The 26736-nt window shown below is 42.0% G+C and overlaps 1 protein-coding gene across 1 annotated transcript in view; it reads right to left on the bottom strand.

The window, feature by feature from the left end:
• The window catches only part of CNOT3 (CCR4-NOT transcription complex subunit 3), a 31199-nt gene extending 4755 nt beyond the window's left edge, over positions 1-26444 (bottom strand). Inside the window, exons 1-14 of the mRNA XM_089481127.1 lie at positions 26296-26444; positions 15331-15377; positions 14431-14505; positions 13357-13424; positions 13005-13079; positions 12180-12269; positions 10146-10274; positions 9137-9232; positions 7995-8214; positions 7060-7193; positions 6870-6926; positions 6048-6363; positions 3773-3878; positions 537-714 (exon numbers count right to left, since the gene is read on the bottom strand). Of these exons, the coding sequence (XP_089337253.1) occupies positions 537-714; positions 3773-3878; positions 6048-6363; positions 6870-6926; positions 7060-7193; positions 7995-8214; positions 9137-9232; positions 10146-10274; positions 12180-12269; positions 13005-13079; positions 13357-13424; positions 14431-14455 (1494 nt within the window). The 5' untranslated portion in view covers positions 14456-14505; positions 15331-15377; positions 26296-26444. The remainder of the gene's footprint in view (positions 1-536; positions 715-3772; positions 3879-6047; positions 6364-6869; positions 6927-7059; positions 7194-7994; positions 8215-9136; positions 9233-10145; positions 10275-12179; positions 12270-13004; positions 13080-13356; positions 13425-14430; positions 14506-15330; positions 15378-26295) is intronic.
• Positions 26445-26736: the final 292 nt, after the last annotated feature.

Below are 26736 nucleotides of genomic sequence, written 5' to 3' on the forward strand. Positions count from 1 at the left end.
TTGTTTATTTGTTTTTAAAGAAGAACTTTGTTGTAAATGTGAGAGTCACAAAGTTACTGGGAGAGCTCAGACTAGTTACCCCATTTTAGACTGACATTTCTCATTGTTGAAAGGATGGCATGTAACAAACATACCCATGTACACCAATATGGGTTCCACAGAAGAAAAAGGGAATTATTTTAGAAGGTCTCAAGATTAATCTAGTCCTTGACCCTGTGTATATTATATTCCTATTCTGTATTTTCTCTAAAAACAACAACAACACTAGCTACCATCATCAAGTACAAAGTGAACAATAAAACCATTAAAACTATATAAAAGGCCAATCTGAAGAGACTTCACACTCCTCCTAAAAGCAGTGAGAATAGGAACTGATCCAATCTCTGAGGAGAGTACATTCCAACACAGGATAACAACAGCTTGACTTATGGTCTATGGCAAAGCTTGAGAAAGTTAACACTTCTGGACAACAGCCTCCAGAATTCCTCAGTGTCCCTGCTTCCCTCCCAAGCCCTGGAGGGAGGGCAGACTCTCACCTTGATCTCAGGTGTGGAGCTGAATTGGGGTGGCCCGTTGAGCAGAGTCTGGGCAGGCTTGCTGTCTGAAAAGCTGGGGGTGGGTGAGGCAGGTGGGTTGGCAGTCAGAGGCACCAGGAGGCTGGATCCAGTGCTGTTACCACCACTTGGTGGCTGAGGAGCTGCGCTGGGCTCCTTCCTGCCAGGAAGAGGGCAGACAGAAAGATGGAAGCTGTGAGAATGTATCTTAAAGCCAGGACCTGCTACTCCAATCCCCCAGACACTCAAGTCTTCCCAGAGAAGAAGATGAGGGGAACAAAGCAATCGCCATGCAGCAGATCTAGCCTTACAAATTTAAGGAAAGGACAGTTGAGTACTACAATATAGAGCAACGCTGTGTGTGCACAAAGAAAACAGTGTGTGATAGCAGTAACAGAGAGCCGCTTTCCTTAGGTTTGTTGATACTGTATTATTTCTTCTGCCCAAGTTCTTTGTGGGCAGGGCTGTATACATGTTAGGATTCCATAAGCACAACAGAATGCTCAGGGAAGCTTCTAGATTCAGGTTTTTCCTTTCTTTAGGCTTCTACATGGCTGGGAAGAACCTGCAGCCCACCAGGTATTGTTGGATTCAGGTTCCTATCAACCCAAGCTAGCACAGCCCATGATCAGAGATGATAGACGATGTAGTCCATCACCACTTGAAGGGCATAACATTTCCACCCCTATTCCAGATTCCATGATTACAAAGGGAAGGAGAGCACAACTTTCAGATAACCTTTGTAAAAATCAGTTCACAGAATAGGAAATATACAAAGGAAGGAGCACAAGGCAGTTGTTGTACTTGGGGGGTGGGGGAAATGTCATAGGGTAAAACAAGAAATGTCCAATGCACTTACTCCTCCCAAGAAGCCAGATATGTAGTGTAGGGATTTGCCTAAATTTGCCATTATCTATGGAGGCACTGATAATTCAGACTGCTTTTACTATCTTGGGTAGACTGCTAGGTGTATCCCTATCTGGAGAAAGCAGGCCTTACTTCAGTTACACATGCTCTGATTACATCCAGGCTACAGAACTATAATGTCGGGGTGAGACTCTCTTTAAAGAGTGCTTGTAAATGTCAACTAGTATAGAATGCTGCTTCTAGAATATCCATGAGAGGTACACATTTAGTGCTTATTATACAAAACTATTATCAGTTAATTGGCTGCCTATATGTTTTAGGGGCTCAATTTAACATACTGATTTAAAATGTAAAGACCTAAAACAGTTTAGAACCTTTTTATTTGAAGGACTACCTGCACCCTTATGAGCAAGCCAAACCTTAAGAAAGAGCCTTCATCTTTGATCTGCTGGTAGGATCCATCACACTACCAGAGGACCTTTTTGGTGATGGTCTCACACCTTCTCTGTCTAGAGAAATATGCTTGACCAGTTTATGTTTACCTTTAGACACTGAAGTTTTTTGTTTTGTTTCAAACTACTGATGAAGTATGGGATACTGGATTTCTTACTGGTACTATTTTCAGGTAGCTGATGGATTTCCTATAGAGTATTGGCATGCCTAAGTAAATAAAGCCTCTGGCAAAGAAGCTTCTTTTTAGAAAGTCTTTTTATGCCTGCCCAGTCCCCCTTTTCCTAGTTGGAAAGTTTTAAGTAGCCTTGGAAAGATGGTGGAAGAAGGTTGAAAACACACAAGTTTCAGTGCCAGATTGTAGTAGTATTGTCTGCAGTAAAATATGTAATAAAGCTTAAGCTGGAAAAGAATGGGATTCTACCACAGCTGATCTTACTTGTAGCTGTGTATGTCTGTCTATAACAAGCAGGATAAAAAGCAACTGTCTCCAAAATACTTTACTGACCATGCATGAATAGCAAAAAAAGGGAGGGAATGGGAAAGCAGGTAAGCTTGACTTGTTGCCTTCCAACAAGTTTAAAAAAAAGCATAGAGCTTAAGTTCTGCCACCAAAATGGAAATCCTAAGAAAAGTGGAGGCTGGGGAAAGAAAAAGTCATCCTTGGATGCATTTTGGAAGAAGCTATCAAGTGGTCTTTAGAAGGTGCAAAATTTTGTTCCTCCTTGTCCTCCTCTAACTAGTCAAAAGATTTTCAGTATTGGGAAGATGGTGAAGGGAGGCTGAAGAAATGCAAAGTTTCAGTGCCAAGTGGCAGCGGCCTATCTCCAGTAACTGGCCTAGTTATTTCATTTCACATGCGCATATTGTTAGTTTTGAATAAAAACACAGACAAAACATGTTGAACTGCTCTTATTTTTTCTTGGTATAGGAAACTATTTCTCTTTTCCATGTTATTTTTACCACTGTTGTCATTTTTTTTTGTTAAAATGTAATGCATGGGAACACATCTACTTCATTAACTGAGGTCTATCTGTGTTCAACATTCTGATATCAGCTACCTTCTGAAAAATGAGCTATTCTGAAAAATAGATAAAACACTTCAAAAGTAAGATGATTTTTAAAAACAAATGAAATCTGAAGCAATTTTTAAGTATTTTAACTCATGCATACTACCTTGAGGGGTTTTAGAATCATCAAGCTTATTTTGGAAGGAGTAATGATATTTCTTAGAGATGTTTTTGCAATTTCTCTCTAGTCATGCACATAATTTTCAGGCACAAAACCATACCCACCATAGATAGCAGGTTTATTCTAACTTTTATACAGTCATTTTCCATTTTAGTGAAATACAGATTTTAAAAAAACAACACTTGAACAATCCATAAAAATATTTTTAAACCAGCAGGAAAAGAAGACACCTTCAAATGTAGGGGACCAACAAAACCCTAAAAAAAGTCCCATTTGAACAAGCACATTATGAAAATCTATCAACAAAGTGGAAGACAAGAAGCCTAATCAATTGTCAATTCTGAGAGCATTCCAAAGCTGCAATTCTAGTACTAAAAAAGACCTTCTCCCTTGAACCCACAAGTCAAATCTCCAAGACTGATGGCACAGAACAGATAACAGGCTCTCAAACTGCACTTAGTGCTCACAAGAGTTAAATATCAAAGAAAGCAATTTAGAAGCCTTATACTGCAGGCAACTCTGAAATGTTCATACTACCACTTTAAAGATAACCTGCAAAACTGATAGGCAGGCAGCCAATAATGTTAGTACAAAATCAGAATGACTTTGTGTGACTGTCAGATATAGAGGAGAGCATGTTGAGTACACAGAGGGGAAGGTAAGTGGAAATGAGGGAATAAGCATATTTTGAAGAGATCAGAGACACTCACGTGGAAGCGCTGGGCGGGTTGTGCGACGCTGTCTGGTTAGGCAACGATTGGCTGCCGCTGCTTAGTGTCGAATCTGAACTGCTGTCAGCTACCACAGAGCTATAACCTGGGCAAGGAGATAGAACAGATGAACTTTTTGGCTTGACTTTTATACTGAACAATCCCATTGCTGCATGGATAAGGGAACACTGGGCTTCATGGCTTAAGTTCAGTTTTCTGTCCAGTCAAGAATTCAGTGGAACAGATCAAACCTTCAGCTTGCCTCTGTACCTGCCTACCTCACAGCATTACAGTTACAACTGACCAGAAAGACTACACCCTAACACCTGCTTTTGCACCTTTAAATGCAGCTTCCTATGCAGGAATCTGCAGGTGAAGCCTATAAATTGCCTGAAGGAAGTGAGCAGTATCACCTGCTAGTTCTCTGCAGTTCAAACTGCTGTTAAAAAGTCACAGCTGAAGAGGTGAGGACTAGTTACTCTTGAGCATTAACAAGAACTGTATAAGAAATGAGGCTCTGATAATTGTTTTACAGTTTTTCTATAGTACAAGAAAAAAGCTAGAGCAAGCTGCAGCTCACAGGAAAATTTGCAGGTGGGAGAGAGTGGGGCAATTAATACGCAAGAGGGCCAGGGAAAGACAGGGGAAAACCAGCATTTGTAGAAATTACTACCACCCAAGCTGAAAACCTTTCAGGACTTCTGTTAATTTAAGGAGCTCTGAAGCAGAACATCCATCAGGTGTACTTTTCCCCATCATTGCAACTTTGCAATAGTAAAAGATGCACCTGTAAAAATCCCCTTCTTTCCTCAGCACTTTATAACAGAAGATTAATGCCAGCTGGTATGGAGCAGTCACTGCCACAACCAGAAAAGAGCTTATCACATCAACACTATCAAAACCAATGATGGTGAAGTGTAGCCCTCCAGACATTGCTGGATCACAAATCCCACCAGCCCTAGCCAGCATTAGCAAGGGTGAGGAATACTAGGAGTTGCAGTCCAACAACATTAGGAAGGCAGCACTTTGCCCACACTTGAGGCAAGCCAAGAACACCACTGTATGATAGTATTTTTCTGCTCCACAAATTGAGGATAAAATGTTTAAAACTATTTTTAGAGGTGACTATACTCTCCCATTACTGATCATGAAGGCCTGGAATGTCCCTTCCTTTTTATTCAAGCACCTCCTCAGAAACCTTGCGTTCTTTAGTCTATCCTTAATACCAATGAAACTTAAGTACACTGTCATTTGCTCACATATATCCTGTATCTTTCATGCTTCCACCCATCCTGCATATTCTCCCCAATGTAACATTTTACAGCAGTGAGAGAAAAGTGTAGTTCTCCAAATATTGTTGGCCTGCAAACTCCCAGCATTCCTCACCATTAGCTATAACTTTGCGATATGAGAGCTGCAGTTCCACAACATTCCCAGGAATACATCTTGGCCACCTTGCTTTAGAGAACAATAGTTATAGGGGAAGGGCCTGCCTTCACATAGCCAGGAACCTTATGCCAATTTAGACCATTAATCCAGCAAACCTTTGAGTGCCAATTTTGGGACAAAGGCAGGATACCAATAAATATAATAATAAACAACAGAATCTAACCAGCAATACCTTCACCAGGGTTTCAGGATTAAGTCTTTCATCACCTGCTACACAAACCAATTTTATCTGGGGACCTCCTGCATGTGAAGCATGTGCACTACCACTGTGAAATGGTTCCTTCCCTAGACCACTTGTATATGCTATACAGATTGTCTCTCACTTATATGGAATTCCAAAATCTGAAATACTCCAAACAACAAAACTGTTTTCATGGGTGACTGAGATAGTGACAACTTTGCTTTCTGATAATTCAGTGTACACAAGACTTTGCTTCATGCATCAAATTATTTAAAATATTGTATAAAATTACATTCAGGCTATGTGTATAAGGTGTATATGAAACATTAATTTTGGGTTTAGACCTGCATCCCATCTCCAAGATATCTGTTTGTGTACATATACACAATTACAGGTATAAAAAATCCAAAATCCAAAGCACTTCCGGATCAAAGAAATTGAGATCAAGGAGACTACTGTGAAGCACAGGCAATTTGTGAGCCTTCATAATACTAATGAAGGCTCACAAATTTCCTATGCTTCACAGTAGCTAAAAAGCACTTTCTTTAGAATCCATAACCCTGCAGCACTAGGACACCTTCTACCCAGGAATATTACAGAAACCAGCCACCCTCTAACCCTGGGCTCAGGTCCACAAAAACTCACTTGTCGCCCCATTCTGCTTGCTGGCATTCTGTTGGGTGCTGGGAGGCCGGGGCTGCGAGGCATTGGTGCTGGTGGGTGGGGGTGCCACAGCCTGGGCATAAGGGGTTGGGGTGGTGGGTGCATGCCCTGCCGGAGGGTTAGCTTTGCTGCTTGCATTCCCGCTGCCAGCCACAGCTCCATTGCTGTTGGAACCAGGCCCATTCCCCAGTGAGGATGAGGTGCTGGAGCTACTGCCCAGTGGGTAGCTGGAGGGTATAGTGGGAGGAGGCTGATGGTGGTTGTTGTGGAGGCTTTTTGAACCATTCTTCGCAGGGGACTGAGAACAGAAAACAGAGAAAAGATTTTAGGCTTCTAATCATTTCCCAAGAGCCAGTGTAGCATAGTAGTGTGAGTGCTGGACTGGGACTCTGGCACACCGGGGTTCCAATTCCAACTTGACTATGGAAACCCAATGGATGACCCTCGGCAGGTCATATTTCCTTCCCCTAGACCTGAAGCTGGCCCTTATGAAGATGGATTGGGGCCTGGCAAACACACACCACAATCCCAATCCACCTTGAACCCGTCCGAAAAAGGCGTGGGCAAGGGAAAAGCCAGCTTCGCCAGCTCTGCCACAGCCTCATGGTGGTCACTCTTAAAGCAAACAACATGCCCATATACATTCTGAAAGCTGTACAGTCTCCACAGAAGGAATACAGCACAACTGAAATCATGCTTATGAATTTGCTGTAGCCGATGAGTCCCATTCTTCCCCTGCTCCTTCCTTGAACAAGGAAAACAAACCTAAAGCCCCTCCTCCAAAGCCCTGGATGTTCAACTCACTTGGCTTATTTCACTGTCTGTTGACCGTCCCCGTTTCTTATCATCTTCAGAGTTTTCCTAGAGGGAGAAAGGTTTGCATAAACATCACAGTAGGAGGAATCATTACCCCAACTACCTTCTTGAAAGAAGTACACACTGCTCTTTGTACATGTCCCAGAAACCCAGTATCACAACAGATTACTTTCCTTACCGTCGTGCAGTTTGCAGGGCTGGGTGGGATTGGGGAGCTGGATGTGGTGGATGTAGGTGTACTGCTGGACTGGTTGAACATCTCATCCTCCATGTGGCTGTGGCTGGGTGGGGAAGTGGCTACCAGGGCCTGTGCTGCAGGGCCAAGAAAAAGGAGATGCTTTACAAATTAGGGAAGAAAGCTACAGATAATCAATTGAACATCACCACAATCCACCAGGTGGCACAGTTGTAACAAGGCATAGGTCTCACAGGCCTTACTTCAGAAGAGGAAACTGCTATGGCTTTTAAACTTATTCTGACATCCTTGCAAGTTTTAAAGACAAGATGGACTATAGGAATCAAGTGAAGTAAACTTAAGGAGTGAACTCAAGTGAAGTGAACTTAAACACATACACATATGGCCACAACTTGGATCAGTTAAAAAAGGCACAATTTTGGGGTGATTCTGGGCAATGTAGTGTAAAGTAACTTTCCCAAGCACTGTTTTTCAAACACAAAAAAACAGCACATGCTTTGTGGCATTTTGTGAAAGTAAACAAAGCAGAGATCAAACTATGTTGCTACCTGAATAGTAATTCAAGTAATGAAACAGAACAATGACCAAATACAGTAAGATATAAAGGACCATAGCAGATTCTTACCAATGCTGAGTCCAATGTGAGAAAGCATCTGCCCAATAAATTAGCTGACTTCAGCACATAGGTGCTTAGCAAAACAAATAATGCCCTCAAACTGGCAGTATCCTCTCAGTGTACAGCTTTCCTTGGAAGGGAAAAACCAGTAGTCTTTAAATGGTTTGTCCCTTTACAGTTACCATAACTGTCAGTGCAATACCAGCTTCCCCCAGAAAAAGGCCTGCAGACAGAGTCTACTTCAGTCTCACACACCTATCTCTAACCAAAAGGACTTTCCCACAGCCCAAGAGAAACTCACGAATGTCTTCTAAGTCGAGGTCATCATAAAGGAACTCATTTTCTTCAAAGTCAGGGTCCTGCGAGGAGTCTACATAGTACTCCACATCATCTTTAATCTTGCGGATGGAGTCCACATTAATGGAGTCATTATCCAGCATGCGTAAAATTGTCTCCAGCATCCGAATGTGGTACCGATGCTTCTCAATGTGCCGCTTCAGACCTTCTATCCGGTCTTGCTTCTGTTTGTGTGCAGGCGGGGTGGAGGACAAAGGTAGAGAGCACCAACACAGTTTAAACGTCTGACTACAAATGGGATGACTCAGATTAAAACCCTTGTTTGCCCATGAAGCTCATTTTGAGCCAGACACTTTCTTTCATCCTAGCCTACCTCACAGGCTTGTTGCAATAATGAAATTAGTGAGAGTAGAAGCACAAGCTGCCTCGAACCCTTAGAGGACATTGGGTAGGATATAAGTACTGTATAATAAATAAATACATAAATTTGTGTGAATGGTATTCAAGGCCAACAGGTCTTATTATTTAATCCCAATCCACATTGGTTTAGAAACAGCCTCATCAGTGCAGAATTGCCTATAAATCTGTTAACAATTTGGGCACAACACAGACTGTCTTTTTGCTTATGCCTCATGGTGTGCTTCTAAGCTACACTGAAATCCAATTGTTGAACTTCCCTATTCTCAAGTGCCTACTCTTTGGAGGATCTGCTATGGTTTCTTTGCATATACATATTTCCTAATGTTCTCCACCCACACTTTTGAGACAAGATACACTATGCAATTTAAGATAATGGAAGATTCTGGACACTGTTCTGGAAGAAACACTGTCCCTTCTCTTCCAACCCTAAGACAGAAGTGAAGCCTGAACTGCCTCTTGAAATGCACAACATTCACCACACAGAGTTTTGGCAACAGATCTCAGTGACTGTCAAGTTTATTACATGGTTGTCTTTGCCTTTGCCTATCCTTTTCTTTGCCCCACCGAGGGTGCCAAATCCTACCTGCAAGACCCCAGAAATCTCAGTTTCCACATATACCCCCCTTCTAATTTTTTAACTTGTGAAGCCATGTTACTTCCCCATGCATGGGCCCCACTCTCTTCATGTATACAGACTCTCAGAAAAAGTTTTATCAATCAACTCACATCCTTGTCTCCTTTCTTCTTACGTGTCTGGACAGAGAGAGACTCCACCTCACTCTCAAACTGATCCACTTGCATGTTCAAGGTGTCTATCGTATTCTGGTACAGTGAAGATGGAAAGGAGAGAGAGCAAGGAGGGGGAAACAGATCATTCTTTAGCCAGCCTTTGGAGGGCACACACAGTCTCAGAAGATTACCAAGGTAAAACAATAATACTAACAAAGCATTTTGTTAATACGAACATTGTATACACTGCCCAAACATTACAATAAGCTAAAAGGGTTTTCCTTTGTGTCTTACTTTCAGGAACAGTACATTGGTGTATGAGGTGATGCAAGGCAGAGCTATTTCAAATGAGGGCCTCTGTTTATGGAACCCCATGCAACAGAGATCTGGCTGGTAACATTACCTTCATTTACACATAAAGTGAAGATCTGGATGTTTACCAAACTGTTTGGGCTTTTGTGATCACAGCTTGGCTCTGATATACTTTTGCTGATCTCATACTGAATTGTGGATTTTAGTACTGTCCATTAAACTACTTTTATCAACTGCATTCCTGCCTGAGACCCTTGAACACAGGATGGGTTTGGTCTATTTAAATAAACACATAAATAAAAACAAACAAATAAATAAACTTTTTTAAAAAAGGAAAGTAGCTATGTAACAATGATAAAACAAAATTAAGACAGTAAGACCTCTAAATAACAAGGTATTGGAGCAAATAAGAGAAACTTGATTCTTCAGTCACTACCAACTCAGATGTGGAGATTCTCTCTGAGCCCCAGACCAGCTACAGCAGAGTTACTGGATGGAAAACAGGTAATATGCTTAATATGTTATAAAGCAATTCATGATTTCCACTTCAATCAAAAGAGAACACTTTAAATTTGAGTTCCTTAAAAAAAACAAACCTCAAAACTCCTTCTTGCTTTTGAAGTCTCCAGACAAAACCTATCTTCCCTCCCCCCTCCAGTTATCGGTTAGCCAGTTCACCACCACCCTTTCTCACCGTCAACCACTGCCCAACTTCCTCCTTTTCCTTCTGGGCTGGGTCCACTTTCTGCGCCAGTCCCAGCCCCTCCTTGGAGTAGGCTTTCGTCTTGGTCTCACGTTCAACTACCTTGAACCTCTCCATTTGCTGGAAAGAAAAATGAGAGGGATTCAGGAAGATCAGCAGGACAAGGAACGGAACCAAGGGCCAGAGAGAAAACCAAGGTCCTAGCCAAACTGCACAGTGATCATGAAAAGGATGAGATAAACAGTGGCAATGACGAAGATAAAAACTGCATAAAAATCAAGATTAGTTCATATCCTAAACATACTTTATCCATAGTTTTTGACCTGCAATCAGAGCAACTATGGATAGATTGTTATACTACATACATAGAAGATGGAAACTCTAATCTACAGTAAGCGTTTAGAGACCATTTCGTGCTGCTGAGTCAAGGAATACTCTGGCCTAAATTCTAAAATCAAACAGTTCCAGGCAAGTTGGACTGAGTACTTTTTCTGGATGTGTAGATCGACCTTGTACTTAACACAAGCTAAGTAGAAAGCAGGTAAATGGGCCCAACATTAAAATCAAGTGGGCTGCTAAAGGATGGAAGGCCTTTGTTTCTTTCTGTCTTGCTTCTGCCAGCTTCCAGGAAACTGGTAGGGTTTTTTATTCTTCAAGTAAGAAAGATTTGGACGCAGACTGCAGATCTAGTCTAACACCACAAGATTGAACTGTAGACTCCTCTAAGTGATAAGATAGAATGGATTAGCTACTTAAAGGCGCAATTAATGGATCACTATTTCTAAATTACTCGTACAGTAAAAGAAAGCCCTTATTGTCAGTGAAAATCAGTGCAGCAAGAAAGGACTACTCTGGCTAGAATGACTTTCTACTGGTATACTATTTCTTTTCTTAGACATATTTGGTCTGCTCTTGTATTTTCAAAACAAAAGGGGGTTGGGGGAGCATTTCAAAATATCTTCTCTTTCATTTCTGTCTGAAGTATCACATTACACTTTATCACAATGGAAATGACAATTTGAGTACTTGAAAACATGACTCCTGAGGGATGCTTCACACACCACCTTCTTGATTAATGATATTTCCAGAGAATATTGTGGTGTCGAGCTGCACCTGCACTAACTGTGCATGCACAAATGCCTTTTCAATTATACAGCATGCACTGAAGAGCTAGGGGAATGCCTTTGACTATTGTACATACAAGTTGAAAAAATTAACCTTTTCAAACTCTGCAGTAGTCAATGCCTGCAGCCATTTAATGCACAAATTAGTCCCCGTATTTGAATGACACAACTAATATATATTTCTTGTGCTTGCAGACAGCAGATTGTTGACCTGTGATCACTCCCACCCCCTTTAAAAAATCATAACAAACGAACAGCACTTAGCCTTGATATGTCTGAGCTGGAAAATGATAAACATGTTTCTATAAGTGCAAAAAAAGAGAGAGAAAAGGGAAAAAGAATAGACAATGCCAGTGTATACAGATGGTCACAAGAAACACAAGCCTCAGCCTGACCCATGCAAATATAGCAAGTGAAAACACATTCCCAAAGGAAAGTCTCAGCTCACAGTTCAATAGAGTTTTCCTCAGGTGTCCAAGAAGCAATCTACCAAAGCAAAACATTCCAGCCCTCACCATCTATCCCATACTGCCTCACTCAGGAGGCCTTTGCCAACAGGGTACTGACTCCCTACAAAAGCTCTTTCTTCTTGTCATTCAGCCCATATCTAGACTATAATGGTCAGCTGGATCACCTTTATGAGGTCACACTAGCTACTGGCCAATTGCAACACCATGAGGGAGGAGCTAAGCAAAGTTAAACTTACACATTCAAGTACATAAAGAACAAAAACTAGCTGGGTGCATCATTAAGAATAGGCATGAAAAAGACAAAATGAAGTATAGCACATCCTATTTATGCATTTAATGCATAACACATAACTTCCAAAAAGGAATAATTCAGGATCTTGCTGAGTACTAGTATCTACCAGGTCACATATTCTTCCCTCCCGTCCGCTTACCGTCTCAATGAGTTTCCGGTTGTCTACTAGCTGCCTTTTATCTTTTATCTCATTGGATGCAACCCATGTCTTGATCTGGTCCCTCAGTCTCTGTAGAATAATAAAAAAAGAGAAGTTGAGAAGTGAAAGAGAAGATTTGGTGGACAAAGGAGATCATCTTTAGATCTCCAGCCACAGCAGTACAGACTACTGAATGGAGCACTATTCGGAGAGAAAGAGCAAATTACCAATTGCTTCCTACAGGCAATAAGATCTAGAGATGATGGCAGGATTATGGAGGCTGCAGTTCAAAAAACGTCTAGAGGGCCACAGTCTCCATTCCAAACCCAATTAAAGACAAGTGTTCAGTAACTCTTTAATCATGTTACCCTTTATATAACCCAGGACTGTTCCAAGTCCCGCTATCATAGTCTCCCGCAACCTAATCCTCAAATGACAAATCTATCTGGCTATGAGGGAAATGTTGGAGTCCAATATTTCTTGAGGTCACCAGATTGAGAAAGCACACATCCTTACTCTTTTTTTCACTAAACTGAGGCATCCCAGCTCATAGGAACGTAGCTAGAATTTCCCCTATCACAATACATTTAATTCATTTTCTCCCAAAGGGTGAGGTCCCCAGTTTCTAGACCACCACTTCTTTTGCTCTTCACCAACATGAGATAAAAAATCCCATCTTCCTCTGATCTCTCCAAAGGACTCCAGTGTTCCAACTTCTAAGATCATCACTATCTCCCCTTGCACTCAGCCAACCAGTTAGCCAGATTTTCAGAAAGGTAGCCAAACAAACAAAAAACTTTGAAATCAGTCCTGCCAAATTCTTACCTGGAGTTTTTTAATCTCCTTTTTCAGATCGGCTTCATATTTCTCCTTCTGGTTTGCATTAGCTGCATTGTGGAGCTGTAGCACAGACAGTGAGAGAGAAAAAAAGAGAAAAAACAAGAGTGTGATAAAGATAGGAGAACTCAGGTGTCATGGAGGGGCAGCCAAGAACAAAATGGGGCAGCTGAAGCAGCAAGCCAAAAGGATTTTTTAAAATGAGGAGGAGAAAAGAGAAGGAGCAAGAACTTGGGTGGACACAGCAAGAAGGGCAAACACAAGATGCTATAACGATCCAAGAGACCAAGGCGGGATGGAAATTCAAAAGAGGACTCAGAAAGCAAAAAAAGCAGCTCACCTTCTGCCAGATATCTTCGAACTGCTCCACACCTTCCGATACCTTTTTCAAACACCGATCAATCTCACCTGGAAAGGTGGAGAAAGAAAAATCACTGCTGGGGGGAATGACAGAACACAGGAAGGAAACTGAACAGAGGAGAGTGGTACAGCAAGAGGTGGGAACCTCACGTCTTGAGGCTCCAATTTTGCCATTGACATCCAAGTCTCCCTTCTTCTATGAGACCAAAGGATTACATGTGCCCTGTTTGACAATTTTCTTATGTCTTCTACCATTTTTGACTCATCCTGAAAAGCTGAAATGCCTAAGGCTTAGATGTTAGCAAGAAAAGCTTTAAGCTAAAGTGTTAAGCCATAAGCTGAGATCTGGGTTTCCACTTTTAACACCCACCCTCATGCAGCTCCTGAAAATTTTTCCAAAATCAAATTCAGCCTTCTGTGATTGAAAGAGGCTCCCCACCCTTGTTTTATTGTGCATTTTTGTTGGTCCAATAAAAGCATAACTATTCTGTAGATTTTGGATGTTACTGCATTTTGTATAGCCAACATGGATACCCATGGATATGTATACTTGTTGTATAGTATTTGTCTCTTATTCTAACACCCTCGCTCTTACCTTACTGATTTAGTTGGCCTGCCTTTCTACTCACAGCCAAGCAAGGCCTCAATCCTACTGGTAGTCCCAACCAAAATAGACCCACTGAAGACCTACATAAATGAGTGAAGATTTAGGCATTAACTCTTATGTAAATTCCACTGATTTGATGGATCTGTCCTAGTTGAGATTAATAAGAAGATTCAGGACAACAACTATTTGCCTTTTAAAAATTCCCCTCTTCTTCCAAAAAACATAGTTTCTAACCCCTAATATTTTAAGTCAGACTTCAAAATGTCTTCTCTTTCCTCAGCTCTTTTTCCAGCTTATTCAACTAGACCTCATCCTCTCTAGAGAGTTCAAGAGTCCTGGCACCCACTCACCAGTTCTGATCAAAACAGCCCCAGTCTTCTAGAGAAACCAGCTACCTAGCTGGCACCAGTAATCATAGCCATCAAGAGTGTAGACAGACTATCTTACCTTGTAGCTTCCTCTTGTCTGCCATGTTTCCTTTACTATAGAGGGGCTCTCTTCATACTTTATAGAGCGTCAATGCTTCAAAATGAAAAAGAGAAAAACAAGTTAGAAGGTAAAGGCAGGACAAAGCTGGAGTCCTCTACTGAGAAAGTCTAAACAGAGGCAAATGAGGATTCAGATTCAGGCTTCCATTTTTTAAAAAAACTGAAAGAGGTAAACAAATGTATAACATCTAGAAATCCACAGATTTCTACTTCTATCCTACAAAAAGCTTCCCCTGTTAATTTCCACTTGTTAAACACAAAAGTATTCTGTCCTGACACTTGTTTGCCATTTTCCCAGTTGACTTGATAACACAAGCTGTCCTTATGGACTATGATGGAAGCCAATTTTAAGAGGAGAAAAAAAACCTGTTTTGATACATGAATGCTTCAGACTAGTCTTGCAACAGACCTTAAAGGGGAGTGAGAAGGTTCACTTTCAACACAGCTCAACTCTATGAAGGAATCTGAAAATACATCTCTTCCCCAGGAGAAGAAGTTTCACCATTATTTTTCATACACCTTACAAGCACATCTCCCTAATAAATCTTACTTGGTTACTTCTTGAGTTGCATTTTACAAGGGTCAGGATTTTGGGATCTTTTCATGGATCAAAGAATTCCCTGCCCTCTCCTGCCTCCTTCCTGCTCAAGATGGAAACTGGCTGCCAAAACTATAGAATGATGACCTGTTGGAATTTTAATCTGAAGACAACTGTTGGGTGCATTTACTAATCAAATTTGGTGGTAAATCCTAGAGACAGGCTAGCAGCTATATTCCTAGACTAAATTATCTGGCAGTGTTGCTTTAACTTGGGGAGCCTGGTACTTTTAGGAGAAGGCAATTTAAGGGTAGCACTTACCTAGTGGCCCCTGGGCGCTTGCTGTCTGCCACTCTCCAGCCAGGTTCCTGTGTAGGTGAGAAAAACACATGACTAACCAAATGCCCTCTATGCCAGAACGTATGTATGTATGTATGTATGTATGTGAAACAACTAACAATGCATAAAGCTATAACATAAAGAACTCAACCACAGAATGAGAGCATAAGAATATACAGGCAACTAAGAGCAGGGTTTGTAGACTGAAGGGAAGTAAGAGCCTAACAATACCCTACTAATGCAGTTGTCCTGGCTTAGAAAACCCTCAACTATTAGTAACATTGCTACCACTTTTACTAGCAGGATTCCAGTATCTTTCACAGTTCACAGCCAAGCAGAAACACAGCTCACTGAACCTTTTCCTACCTACATTAGGAAAAGCTTTGTGTTCTGGTAAAAATAAAGCTGGCAATCCTACCAATCAGTAATATAAACTTGGGAACAGCTGTTGACTTATTTGCCTGCGGTGAAAAAGCTGTAAGTCTAGATGATCAGGAGGAGATGGAGGTTTTTTCTTCTTCTCATACTGCAGATATGCCAAAGCAACTGATGTTGATACACATGTGTAAGCAGACCTAGTAAATGTTGACACATCAAACTGCATAGCACAACTAGTGCTGCTCTCTGGCTAGAGTTCTCACTCGTTTTGTTTTTTGAGAGTCCTGATTTAAACATACAATAGAATCCTGAAGTGGTAGAGTGGAATGAAAACAATTTACACTGTGAGGAGGAGATCAGGATATTTATCGCCTTTTTAAAAACAAGTCTTGCAATTAAAAATTGGCACACCAGGACATCAGATTCTACCCATGTTATCTCCATTTTGCTGGTTTTCTACTTGCGTGCCTTTTAAAAAGACACACAGTAAAGCATTTAAAAGCGTGACCAACACCTGCAGTAGCACACCCTATTCTTTCCATCCATTCTATGGCCCCCTCCTTCTGTTGCCTTGCATATTAAGCCTAGACTGCAATACTCCATTACTTTTTCAAAGATTATGGAATCTCTAGTACACCTATCCTTCTTCAGCTACTTAAATGCCACTGTTAGGAATCTTAAACGCCACTGTTAGGAATTTCCCTATTGCCAACTGCTAGACCCCCACCACATAGCCATACAATTCACCAGGGAACTGTAAATCAGGACTTCCACTTCATGCCTCATTCGTGAATAATCCTTTTTAAGAGCCACAGAAGACCAACAGAAGATTTGAATACTGGTGGCTAAGGGAAGCTCCAAACAATGTCCTTTAACAACTGAAAGACCTGGAGGGTGGGATGGGTGATCTCTAAAGGTGCCTTTAGAATACACGCAGGTTTGTGTGATATCATATTGCCTCAAAAGTAAGCTCCGCTGAATTAAAAGGGAATTATTCTCCATGTAAGCACACATGGACTTGTAGATTTAGAACTGTCAAGTCTTGACAGAGTGATAGTGCTTGTACCTCTCAGTGCACCCCCTTCCACCTATTTCCTGTGGTCAAAAATCTGATTTCGTTAGTAACAGAAATCTGGGAAGGAGGGGAGACTAGAAAAGCAATCACTGAAGGGAGAGGGCCAGAAATTTAAGGGTTTTAACAGGATGCAACTCCAGTGCCATTAACAGCAGCTGAAGACACCTAGCTTCACAACACAAAAAGGTTCACCTGCCAATTCCTGTACCTCAACCAGCTATTCAAAGCTCAGGAATAACCAAGACAGTTCCTTCTGGTCAGATGGCACCTTAAGTTATCCTGAGAATACTTAACCAGATGTTTCAGCTTTCAAACCCACCCAGGATAGTTAATGGTAAGAAGCTGTAGTCCAAAACATTTGGTAAGCCAAAGACTGACCACTTCTAACCCAAAAGGTATCTAGAGCAGGGATGAGCACCTATAGCCCTCCAAAAGTTGCTGGATTGCAACCCCCATAATCCTTCAGCATTGGCCCTGCTGACAAAGGACAAAGAGTGCCACAACATCTGGAGAGCTATGGTTATCCTCAGCTGATCTAGAGGTTTCTTCCCTTTCTACAAAGACAATCTGAGTAAGGCATGGCTAGAACTGTGCAGTCCCTCCCCCCAGATGTTGCTGAACTGCAGTTTCCAGCATTCCTAATATCTGGCTGTGCCAGCTGGGGCTGTCGGGAGTTGCAGTTCAACAACATCCAGAGGGGCACATGACTCCCACCCCGATTAAGAAAACAGGAGCCATTTGCTCACCAACAGACACAGCTTGGTTAGCAAAATCAACTTACTAAGCAACAGAGTAGCCAATAGCTAATAGGGAAAACATGGCTTTTAATAAAGCCATTGTTAAGATGATTCTTTCAAAACTTATAATGGAATTTTGTGCGTTTTATTTTCTGCTCCCTCCCCCTTGCTATAGTACAGCAGCTATTTACAACTTTATTTCAGACTGACATCTGGCCAAATGATGCAAATCAGTTGTTTTCTAGCTTTCTACACCTAAGGATAAAGGATCAGTAAGTGTTCAATGGATTCTGGGGCATGTTCTAGAACAGAAGTGGGAACCCTATAGCCTTCCAGATGTTTTGTACTTCGATTCCCCTCAGCACAACTGTTGAGAAGGTTTGTCTTGTATCCCCAGAACATCTGGAAGGCCAACAGTTCCCCAATTTTGTTCCCAGATAAGAGAGAGCACACTTCAAATTTGTGGGTTCTGCTTTGATTTCCACCAAAATCCCAAAGCCAGTGCATATGCAAAACAAGTGCTGACATACACTTAACAGAAATTTGTGACCAGTATCATAAACAAGCTCAAAAGTCCTTTTGTCAAAAATCCATTGTTCTTCACCCCAATTTTCTCTTTCAGGAATATAATGGTAGAATTAGTTGACATTAAGGAGTGAGAAATCATTGTTGATATACTGCAAATCACCCAATCATCTACCAACAGGCACTAATCTACTTCCAGGTCACCTCTGTTCTAGAAAGCACAACTAGTTAAAGTGGAGGCCTATTAGATCTCATTGCTGTTGTAACTGAACAGCATGCACTAGAAGACATCAAACACTTTGCTGACTTTCAGAGCATCTTGTCCATTCTTACTGACCTTCTTGTGAAGGAAACCATGGTTCCTTAAAGCACGAGACCAAGGCCCAAAACACACTGCAGAAATAATCCAGTTTGAGACCACTTTAACTGCCCTGGTTCAGTGCTAGGGAATTCTGGAAACTGTAGTCTTGAGATGCTTAGCCTTCTCTGTCAGAGAGCTCTGGCACTACAATAAACTACAATTCCCAAAATTCCATAGCACTGGCCCATGGCAGTTTATGTAGTCTCAACCTGCAGTGTGTTTTGGACTTGGGTTTTCCATGTTGCATCTTTATTTACTCTGCAGTAATATGTGCATAGACAATTCAGAGCCAGGATGGAATGATATTAAAATCAAAGCACTGTAAGTCACTGATTTAAATCATCTGGTTAAACAGCTGATTTAAATCCCTTTTCTATCTTTTTATAGCTGCAATCCTGGGCAGACCAATGAATCTGTAGCTACAGCCGCCTATCCCTAATCGAAAAGTTTTTGCCTTGGCTACAAAGAGAAACCTGCTAAGACAAGGTGGGAATTGGGCAGCCCTTCTGATTCTGAGCAAACAAGCCTAGGCTTCACACTTCAGACTCCCTAAAGTGTGCATGTTGACTGCTTGCTATTAAAATATATGTTTGCAACCATACCGTTCATACTGTTTCTGCACATGAGTACATCATCTGCACTACAGATCTACTTCGCCTTACAGGGAACCATTGTGAAATGAAGAGTCTCTGGTTCTCTCTAACCACATTTAAGACTCTTAAGCAAAAGTATCTGCTTGAAAATCTAAGTGCCAAGAAACTGCAAGAAGTAGTCACCAAACAGAACAGTACTTTGTGACAATAAAAGTGTGTGTTGGTGTGATCTGACTGATACACTAGCTTGTAATCCTAAGTATCTCTACTCAGAAGTACACTTCATTGAGTTCAAAGGAGATGATTTGCAGGTAGGTGGGGAATAGGATCATGGTCTCAACATTTCTGATTTGTGCAATGCTAAATAAGTTCATGACATATTGTGACATATGTGAACAATAAAAGGAAAAGAGGAGAGAAGGGAAAGAGGAATCTAGCAGTACCAATTAGACTAACCATTTTGTGTGTGCTTTTGTGAATATCAATTCACTTGTCCAGAAGCACTGTGAAGAAACGAAATGATATCCCATAAAGCTTTAGTTTTATAATAAATGAGTCTTCAGGTTGCTGCTAGATTCCTCTTCCCCTAGCTTTTATTTTTTATATGATCAGCTAACACAGGCATCTTTTTTAAGACTGTAACTAATGTATGAAACCTTAGGAAAGCAGGATTTTAAAAATATTTGATCCCCTTCTTCTGAACCCAAACACTGAGCTCCCTTGGGTGTTAAACTTTACATTTTCCTTCATTATTTTAGAAGGAAGGGTAGGGGTACACAAACACAACTTTGAAGGTGACATTCACTAGATAACATGGAAGAAATGTGCTGAAAACAGTATTGCTTATAGTGAGAGAAGCCAGCCAACATATACTGGGACAAAGCTGCCTGAGTGTCTGTAACATCTGACCAATGGTGAAAGAAGATGCAGCAATAGCTGGACCACAGGCACCATCTCAAAACAACAGTAATTTAAAAAGTGGAGGGAGCAGAGAAAGCAGAATTTGATGCAGAAGCAAAAGCTTGCCAAATTTTATTGAAAATTAAATATTTTTAAAAGGACAGATGGGACAGTAGCCTTATGCCAAAGACCAGTCAATATACCGTGCCACCCTTCAAATTCAAATAGTAAAACTGACAACAGAAACAGAAGGTCAGCCATACCACTGATAAGTCCGCTACTCTTTTTTTTTAATCCCAGTTCATTTATTGGATATTATTACCTATGGTAGTTTAACTGATGTCTTGCGCATAAGAACACCTCCTTGTATCTATCATGATTATGATTAGTAGAGTTCACTGAAAAGAAACTAGCATTTGCATAGTAACCTCTAATTATCCTCCTCAAATCAACCCTTTTAACCCAGTCCAAGAGGCTTTTGATTTACGGCAATGTACTTGCTGCATTTGGGAAATGCTTGGCAAGACTGGTTTTCACTTCAGATGGTAATCAATGGGAGAAAAGGATACCTATCCTTGCAACAGGATCCTATGATTTGACAGGGGTAAAGCTCATGCAGTTCCCCAAATATTGTTGAACTACAACTTTCACCAGCTTCACAAACACAAACAATGAGGAGAAATGTTTGGAATTGAAGTTCAACAACTTCTAGAGAACTCTCTTCACCCCTGTGTTAGGATAAAGAAGTCAATCCCACTTTGACTGATGGGCACTGTTCCAAGTAAGTGTTGCTCTGAGGTGCAGCCTCAGTAGCACTATTTCCAGGGAGCAAGGGACCATTGTAAGTGTTGTGAAAAGATGGCCTTTAGCTGAAGCAACAGCTCCAGCTACATTTTCCTAAGTACATTATTCAACCAGCCTCAGTGTTAAGGTGTTGATTAGCTCACATTCCATTTACTCACACAATCCTAAAATGTGCACCTCCTTCCTCAGTCACATTTTTTCTTCTATATTATCCTCTACATTAGTTTACTTCCTGGCCTTCTCAACATACCTCCTAGAAGTTTTGTACTTCAATTCCTAGCGATCTCAGCCAGTATATCAATGGTCAGGGATTCTAGGGGTTGTAGTCCAAATCATCTGGCCAGCCAAAGGTGAATAACCACAGCTCTACATTTTGTAACATAAGGACTCTACAGGCCCTACAAGATAGAAATGGAGGATCTGCTGCAGAGGAATCCACAGATTAAAAAAATAACCAGTGGCACACCAGCCTGAACTTCCACTACTCGGTTTAAAAAATGCCATTTACAGATTAAGATGATGACATGGACAGAAGGCAAAGAGCTACTTACTCTACTTAATGGCACCTCCTGTAGGACTTTGCCATATTTGCCTGGTGTTCAGTACATGACCACAGCCTACATTTTACTGATTTGTGACCTTTTGGAGGAAACAGCCTTTCTTGATGCAAATAGCCTTCCTTCTTCAAGTATAGCAGCAGCTGAGAGAGTGAGCTGTGAATCAGAAAACCCTAGATCCAAATAATCTCATCTCTGTTATGAAGTCACCAGGTGGTCTTAAGAAAACCACTTTCTCTCAGCCTACCTGGGCAACTGCAATAGAAAGATAATAACACCAAAGGAGAGGAGGAGGTAATTGGCTCAGTTCTTTCTTTTAAGCACTCTGGGGGGCACTGCAGGTAACAGAAACATACCAGCCTTCCCAAGGAAAGAAAATCAAAAGAAAAATTAAGTAAGAAAGGAGTTTATAAAATCAGGAGAAGATGACTGTGGCTACAAGGAGAGAACAGCCCTGTCAATATTTAGCTGCTTTTGCACAGAGGCTTTGAAAGGACAAGTGTGTCCTTCTGCACGCTCCAAACATTTTTATAAATTTGGGGGGAGGAGAGGATGACAATCTCTTGTGGTACCTTAAAAACTAGCATGCTTTATTTGGCATTGATTTTGAGCATTAATCTTTCAGGTACCACAAGGGTAATTATTTCCAAACTCTGTTGTCAACATCAAAATATATGAAGCTGCCTTATACCTGAAGCCTGAAATGAGTCCTCTCAGTGTCTTGCTCTCATAATCAAAGGTGGCTGCTAATAACATGAAACAGACCTTCTCCATAATAGCATACTGGATGCAGAGCTCTGTGCCCTAGGAAATCCACTCCTTTCACTGGCTCTCGCTGTGTGTGCATGCTACAATTTAAACTTAGCAATGGTGCTAACAGGGTGTGATGTGGTTTTAACCCTCTTGGTTTCTTTCTGAAAATCGTTTTACTATGCCACACTGCTTACGATTTATTTTAGGTATTATGTTTATTTTTAATATTTTACTTGTGAGCTACTTTACGGAATGAACAGGAGCAATGAAAGTAGGAAAATATTTAAAAAATAAAAATATAAAACAAATATATTTATAAAGCAGTATGTGTTCTCTACCATTAAACTACAAGTCTCAAACCAGCTGGGCCTCCTGTGCCCAGGGCCTGAGAAACACACCAGCAGGGATTCAGTCAATGCAAATACAGCACTACTTAAATATATGGTATAATCCTAACAAACAATTGACTTACAAGACAGGGGTGATGTAATATTTCAAATTCCTAGGTTAAAACCTCTTATTTGTAAGCATCAGATAAGGAAAGACTCTGTGGAAAGTGTCTGATGAGCAGCATCAGTTTTTAAGCAAAGTGTTTAACTGAGCTGTTGAAGCTTTCCCCAGTTTTGATGCCTTCCACCATGTGCTATGTCTCTCTGGGACAAATGTAAAAGTCTGGCATTGGGTGCAATATTCTGCATCTTAGGAACCTCTGTTTTAAATCAGACAAAGCAAGTATCTGGCCCCTAAGGCTGCAAAATGTGTGGGTGACACCTGATGAAATCTCAAAACCCAGCATGCCTTCCTACTAACAGGAGGATGCAACTTCATTCCTATATACAGTGGACCCTTGTTATACGCTGGGGTTTGGTTCCAAGATCCCCTGTGTATAACAAAATCCGTGTATGCTCAAGTCCCATTAAATATAATGACATAGCAAAATGGTGTCCCTTATAAAAAATGGAAAATCAAGGTTTGATATTTGAAATTTATACTTTTTTTGAACATTTTCAAACCATGGATGCTTAAATCCATGTATAAGAAGGGCCGACTGTACTCACCTCTATCTACAACTAGCAAAACTAAACAAAATCTACTGGGGGGGAACCTAAGCACAGTTGGACTATTTGCTCTGTATTATTTACAGTGGAAGCCACAGACCTGACAGAAGCTGAGGACAGGGAGTCTTGGAGATATCTCATCCACAGGGTTGCCATGAGTCCGGGTTGATTTGAGGGCACTTAACAATAACAAGCCATTATTGTTCAATAACAAGCCTTTATTGTTCAGTTGTATATCTTTACTCTTTATGATCTAGCAACAAGCCTTATTGCTCTCTTTCAGGATAAAAAAGAGGAAAGAGAGAGAGAAGGAATCTAGAGAACTGATTTATTTTTGCATGAGTTTGGTGGGGCTCAATCCACTGCTGCAGATGCACTGTTTGAGTGCAATATTAAAGCCGCAGGTATTTAAGCACAGCTATATAGTTGTGGATGTGGGATCAGTGTGATGGTTGACTCCAGGGCAGTTAACAACAACAACTGTGTAGACATGCTGCTGAATTGTGCACAAGTTCCTCCAATAATACAAGTTCTTATCACTCCAAAATTACTTAAAGCTTAATAAATATTTATCATACCACTGTTAATGGGGTTCCCCCTTCACCAATGACTATTCCCTCCCTACACACACTTGGGACAGAGGTTCCCACCCCTCAAACACCCCACAAAACACACACATCCTCAGGCAAACACACATCCACATGCAAGCCCTCAGGAGCACACAATCTTTCTGGAGATAGTTTTTTTGCATGGCTTTTAAGTTTCCAATACTTTTTCTTTTCTCTTTCAATGGTCAGAACTCTCTTCAGGGCCCAGGTCCAACACCCCAAAACACAGAGATGATATCACACAACGCACAACCCTAGTTCATCTGTTTGAAGGACTCGAAGTTCCTCCAACAATACAAGTTCTCATCATTCCAAAGCTACTTATAGCTTGATAAATATTTATCATTGTTGCTGTTAATGGGGTTCCCCCTTAGCCAATTACTATTTCACACACATGCTTGGGACAGACATTCCTACAGAACACCCCACAAACACACCTATGCAAGCCCCCAGGAGCACACAATCTTTCTGGAGATAGTTTCTTGCATGGCCTGTGAGTTTCCAATAGTTCCTCTCTTTTTCTCAGTAGCCAGAACCCCCTCCAGGGTCCCACATCCAATATCTACACAAAGACACACACAGATGATATTAGAGCATGCCTTTCCTACACCTGAAGGACTCAAAGTTCCTCCAATAATACAAGTTCTTATCACTCCAAAGCTTCTTATAGATACTTGTCATACCAAATGGAGTTCACACTTCATCAATGATTATTTCCCCCCCCACACACACACACTTGGGACAGCCATTCCTACAGACCACCCCGTAAACACACATATCCTCAGGTGAAGCCAAACACACATCCACATGCAAACCCTCAGGAGCACACTACCTTTCTGAAGAGAATTTATTGCATGGCCTGTGAGTTTCCAATACTTTCTCATTTTTTCTTAATAGTCAAGACCCCCTCCAGGGTCCCATATCCAACACCCCATATATATATATATATATATATATATATACACACACACATATATACATACACACACACACACACACAGAGCCAGCCCTATATATAGATATATAAACACACAGAGATGATATCACAGGACGCACAACCCCCTTGCCTCAACTCAAAGGACCCAAAGTTATTACACACATTCTTATTGCTCCAAAGCTATTTACAGCTTGATAAATATTTATCATGCCACTATTAATGGGGTTACCCTTTCACCCCGCACACAAACACACCTTCCTACAGACCACCCCACAAACACACACAAACCCTCAGGAGGAGCCTCTTTCTGTAGAGAGTTTCTTGTATGGACTGTAAGTTTCCAAAACTTTCTATCTCAATAGTCAGAAACCCCTCCAGAGTCCCACATCCAACACCCCATATATATACACACACACACACACACACACACATAGAGATGATATCACAGGACCCACAACCCTCTTTCCTCAACTCAAAGGACCCAAAGTTCTTCCAATAATACAAGTTCTTATTGCACCAAAGCTGCTTATAGCTTGATATTTATCATATCACTCTTAATGGGTATAACTATCCCCCCCCCCCACACACACTCTTGGGACAGCCATTCCTACACAACACACAAATCCTCAGGTGAAGCCAAACACATCTCCACATGCAAGCCCTTGGGAATACACAACCTTTCTGAAGAGTTCGCTGTATGGCATAATTCAAAGCATATCCATGTCAGTCTGTAGAATCAATATGAAGCACCTTTGAGGCTCACTGAAAGGAAGAAGTTGGAGCAGGAGCTGCTTTTGTTGACTAAAGCCTACCTCCAGAGATGCAAATGCCTCCAGAAAGCTCATGCTGCAAACGTCTTCCTTTCAGTGAGCCTCAAAGGTGCTGCAAGCTCTCTCTACATCTTGCATGGCCTGGAAGTTTGTAGTTCTTTCTCTCTTCTTCTCAGTAGTCTGGACCCAACCCAGGGCCCCACATCCAACAGACCACCCCACAAACACACACCTCCACAACGCAAGTCCTCAGGAGGACCCTCTTTTTGAGGAGAGTTTCTTGCATGGCCTGTAAGTTTCCAAAGCCTTCTCTCTCTCAAGAGTCAGAACCCCCTCCAGGGTCCCACATCCAACACCCCATACACACACACACACGATATCACAAGACCCACAACCCCTTTCCTCGACCCTCTGAAGAGAATTCCCTGCATGGCCACTAAGTTTGCAATAGTTACTCTTTTTCTCAGGGGTCAGAATCCTCTCTAGGACCCCACATCCAACACCCCATATACACACACACACACACACACAATATTTATATATATGCACACACTCACACACACAGAGGCTATCACGCGACCCCCAACCCTTTTCCTGGAGCAGAAGGACCCCCTCCACAGCCCCCCATCTGTGCTTCTTGGGACAGAGGCCTCCCTCCTGCCCTTGGCCCCCTTGTAGCCCCCAGGAGGACCTTAGAGTGGGTCCCACTGTGGGGCCTGCCCCCTTCTTCCTCCTGCTCCTGGGAGGCCCCTGTGGCCCCCTCCCAGGCGCCCCTCGCAGCTTCTCCCTTTGAGGGCCCCCACTTGGAGACCCCCAGACCCCACAAGCCACGCCCCCAAGGCAACCACAGGCCCCGCCCCTCGGCCAGGCCCCTCCTCCTCGCTCTCTCACCGGCGGCTCCGCAGTCTCCGGGTCTCTCTTCCTCGCTCTCTTTTCCCTCCTTCTTTCACTCTCTCTTCTCCCCCTTCTCTCTCTCTCTCTCTCTCTCTCACTCTCTCAGGCTCCGCGGCATCCAAGATGGCGGCAGCCTCCCCCCTCTCCTTTCGCTGGACCCGCCTCCCTCCGCTCGCCATTGGTCGAGCGCCCAGTCGTTCAAGCATTTTCGTGTTTCTATTGGATGACGGGGGGACGAGACTGTGGAAGGAAACGGGGGCGGGACGACGCCGAGCAGGCGCAGCTGTCACTTATCAGATCCGCTGGGGTTGATTTGTTAAGGAGAAGTGTCCGTCAAAGAGATCCCTTGTCGTGATTGGCTGAAAAGGCGCGGATGTGTTCGGTTGGGCCACGCCTACTCCTCGTCGGAAAACAAGACTTGGGTCGGAGCGGGTCGCC

This window comes from Sceloporus occidentalis, unplaced genomic scaffold, assembly GCF_023333645.1.
Source record: "Sceloporus occidentalis isolate IW3139 unplaced genomic scaffold, rSceOcc1.0.p SCAF_14, whole genome shotgun sequence".
NCBI lineage: Eukaryota > Metazoa > Chordata > Lepidosauria > Squamata > Phrynosomatidae > Sceloporus > Sceloporus occidentalis.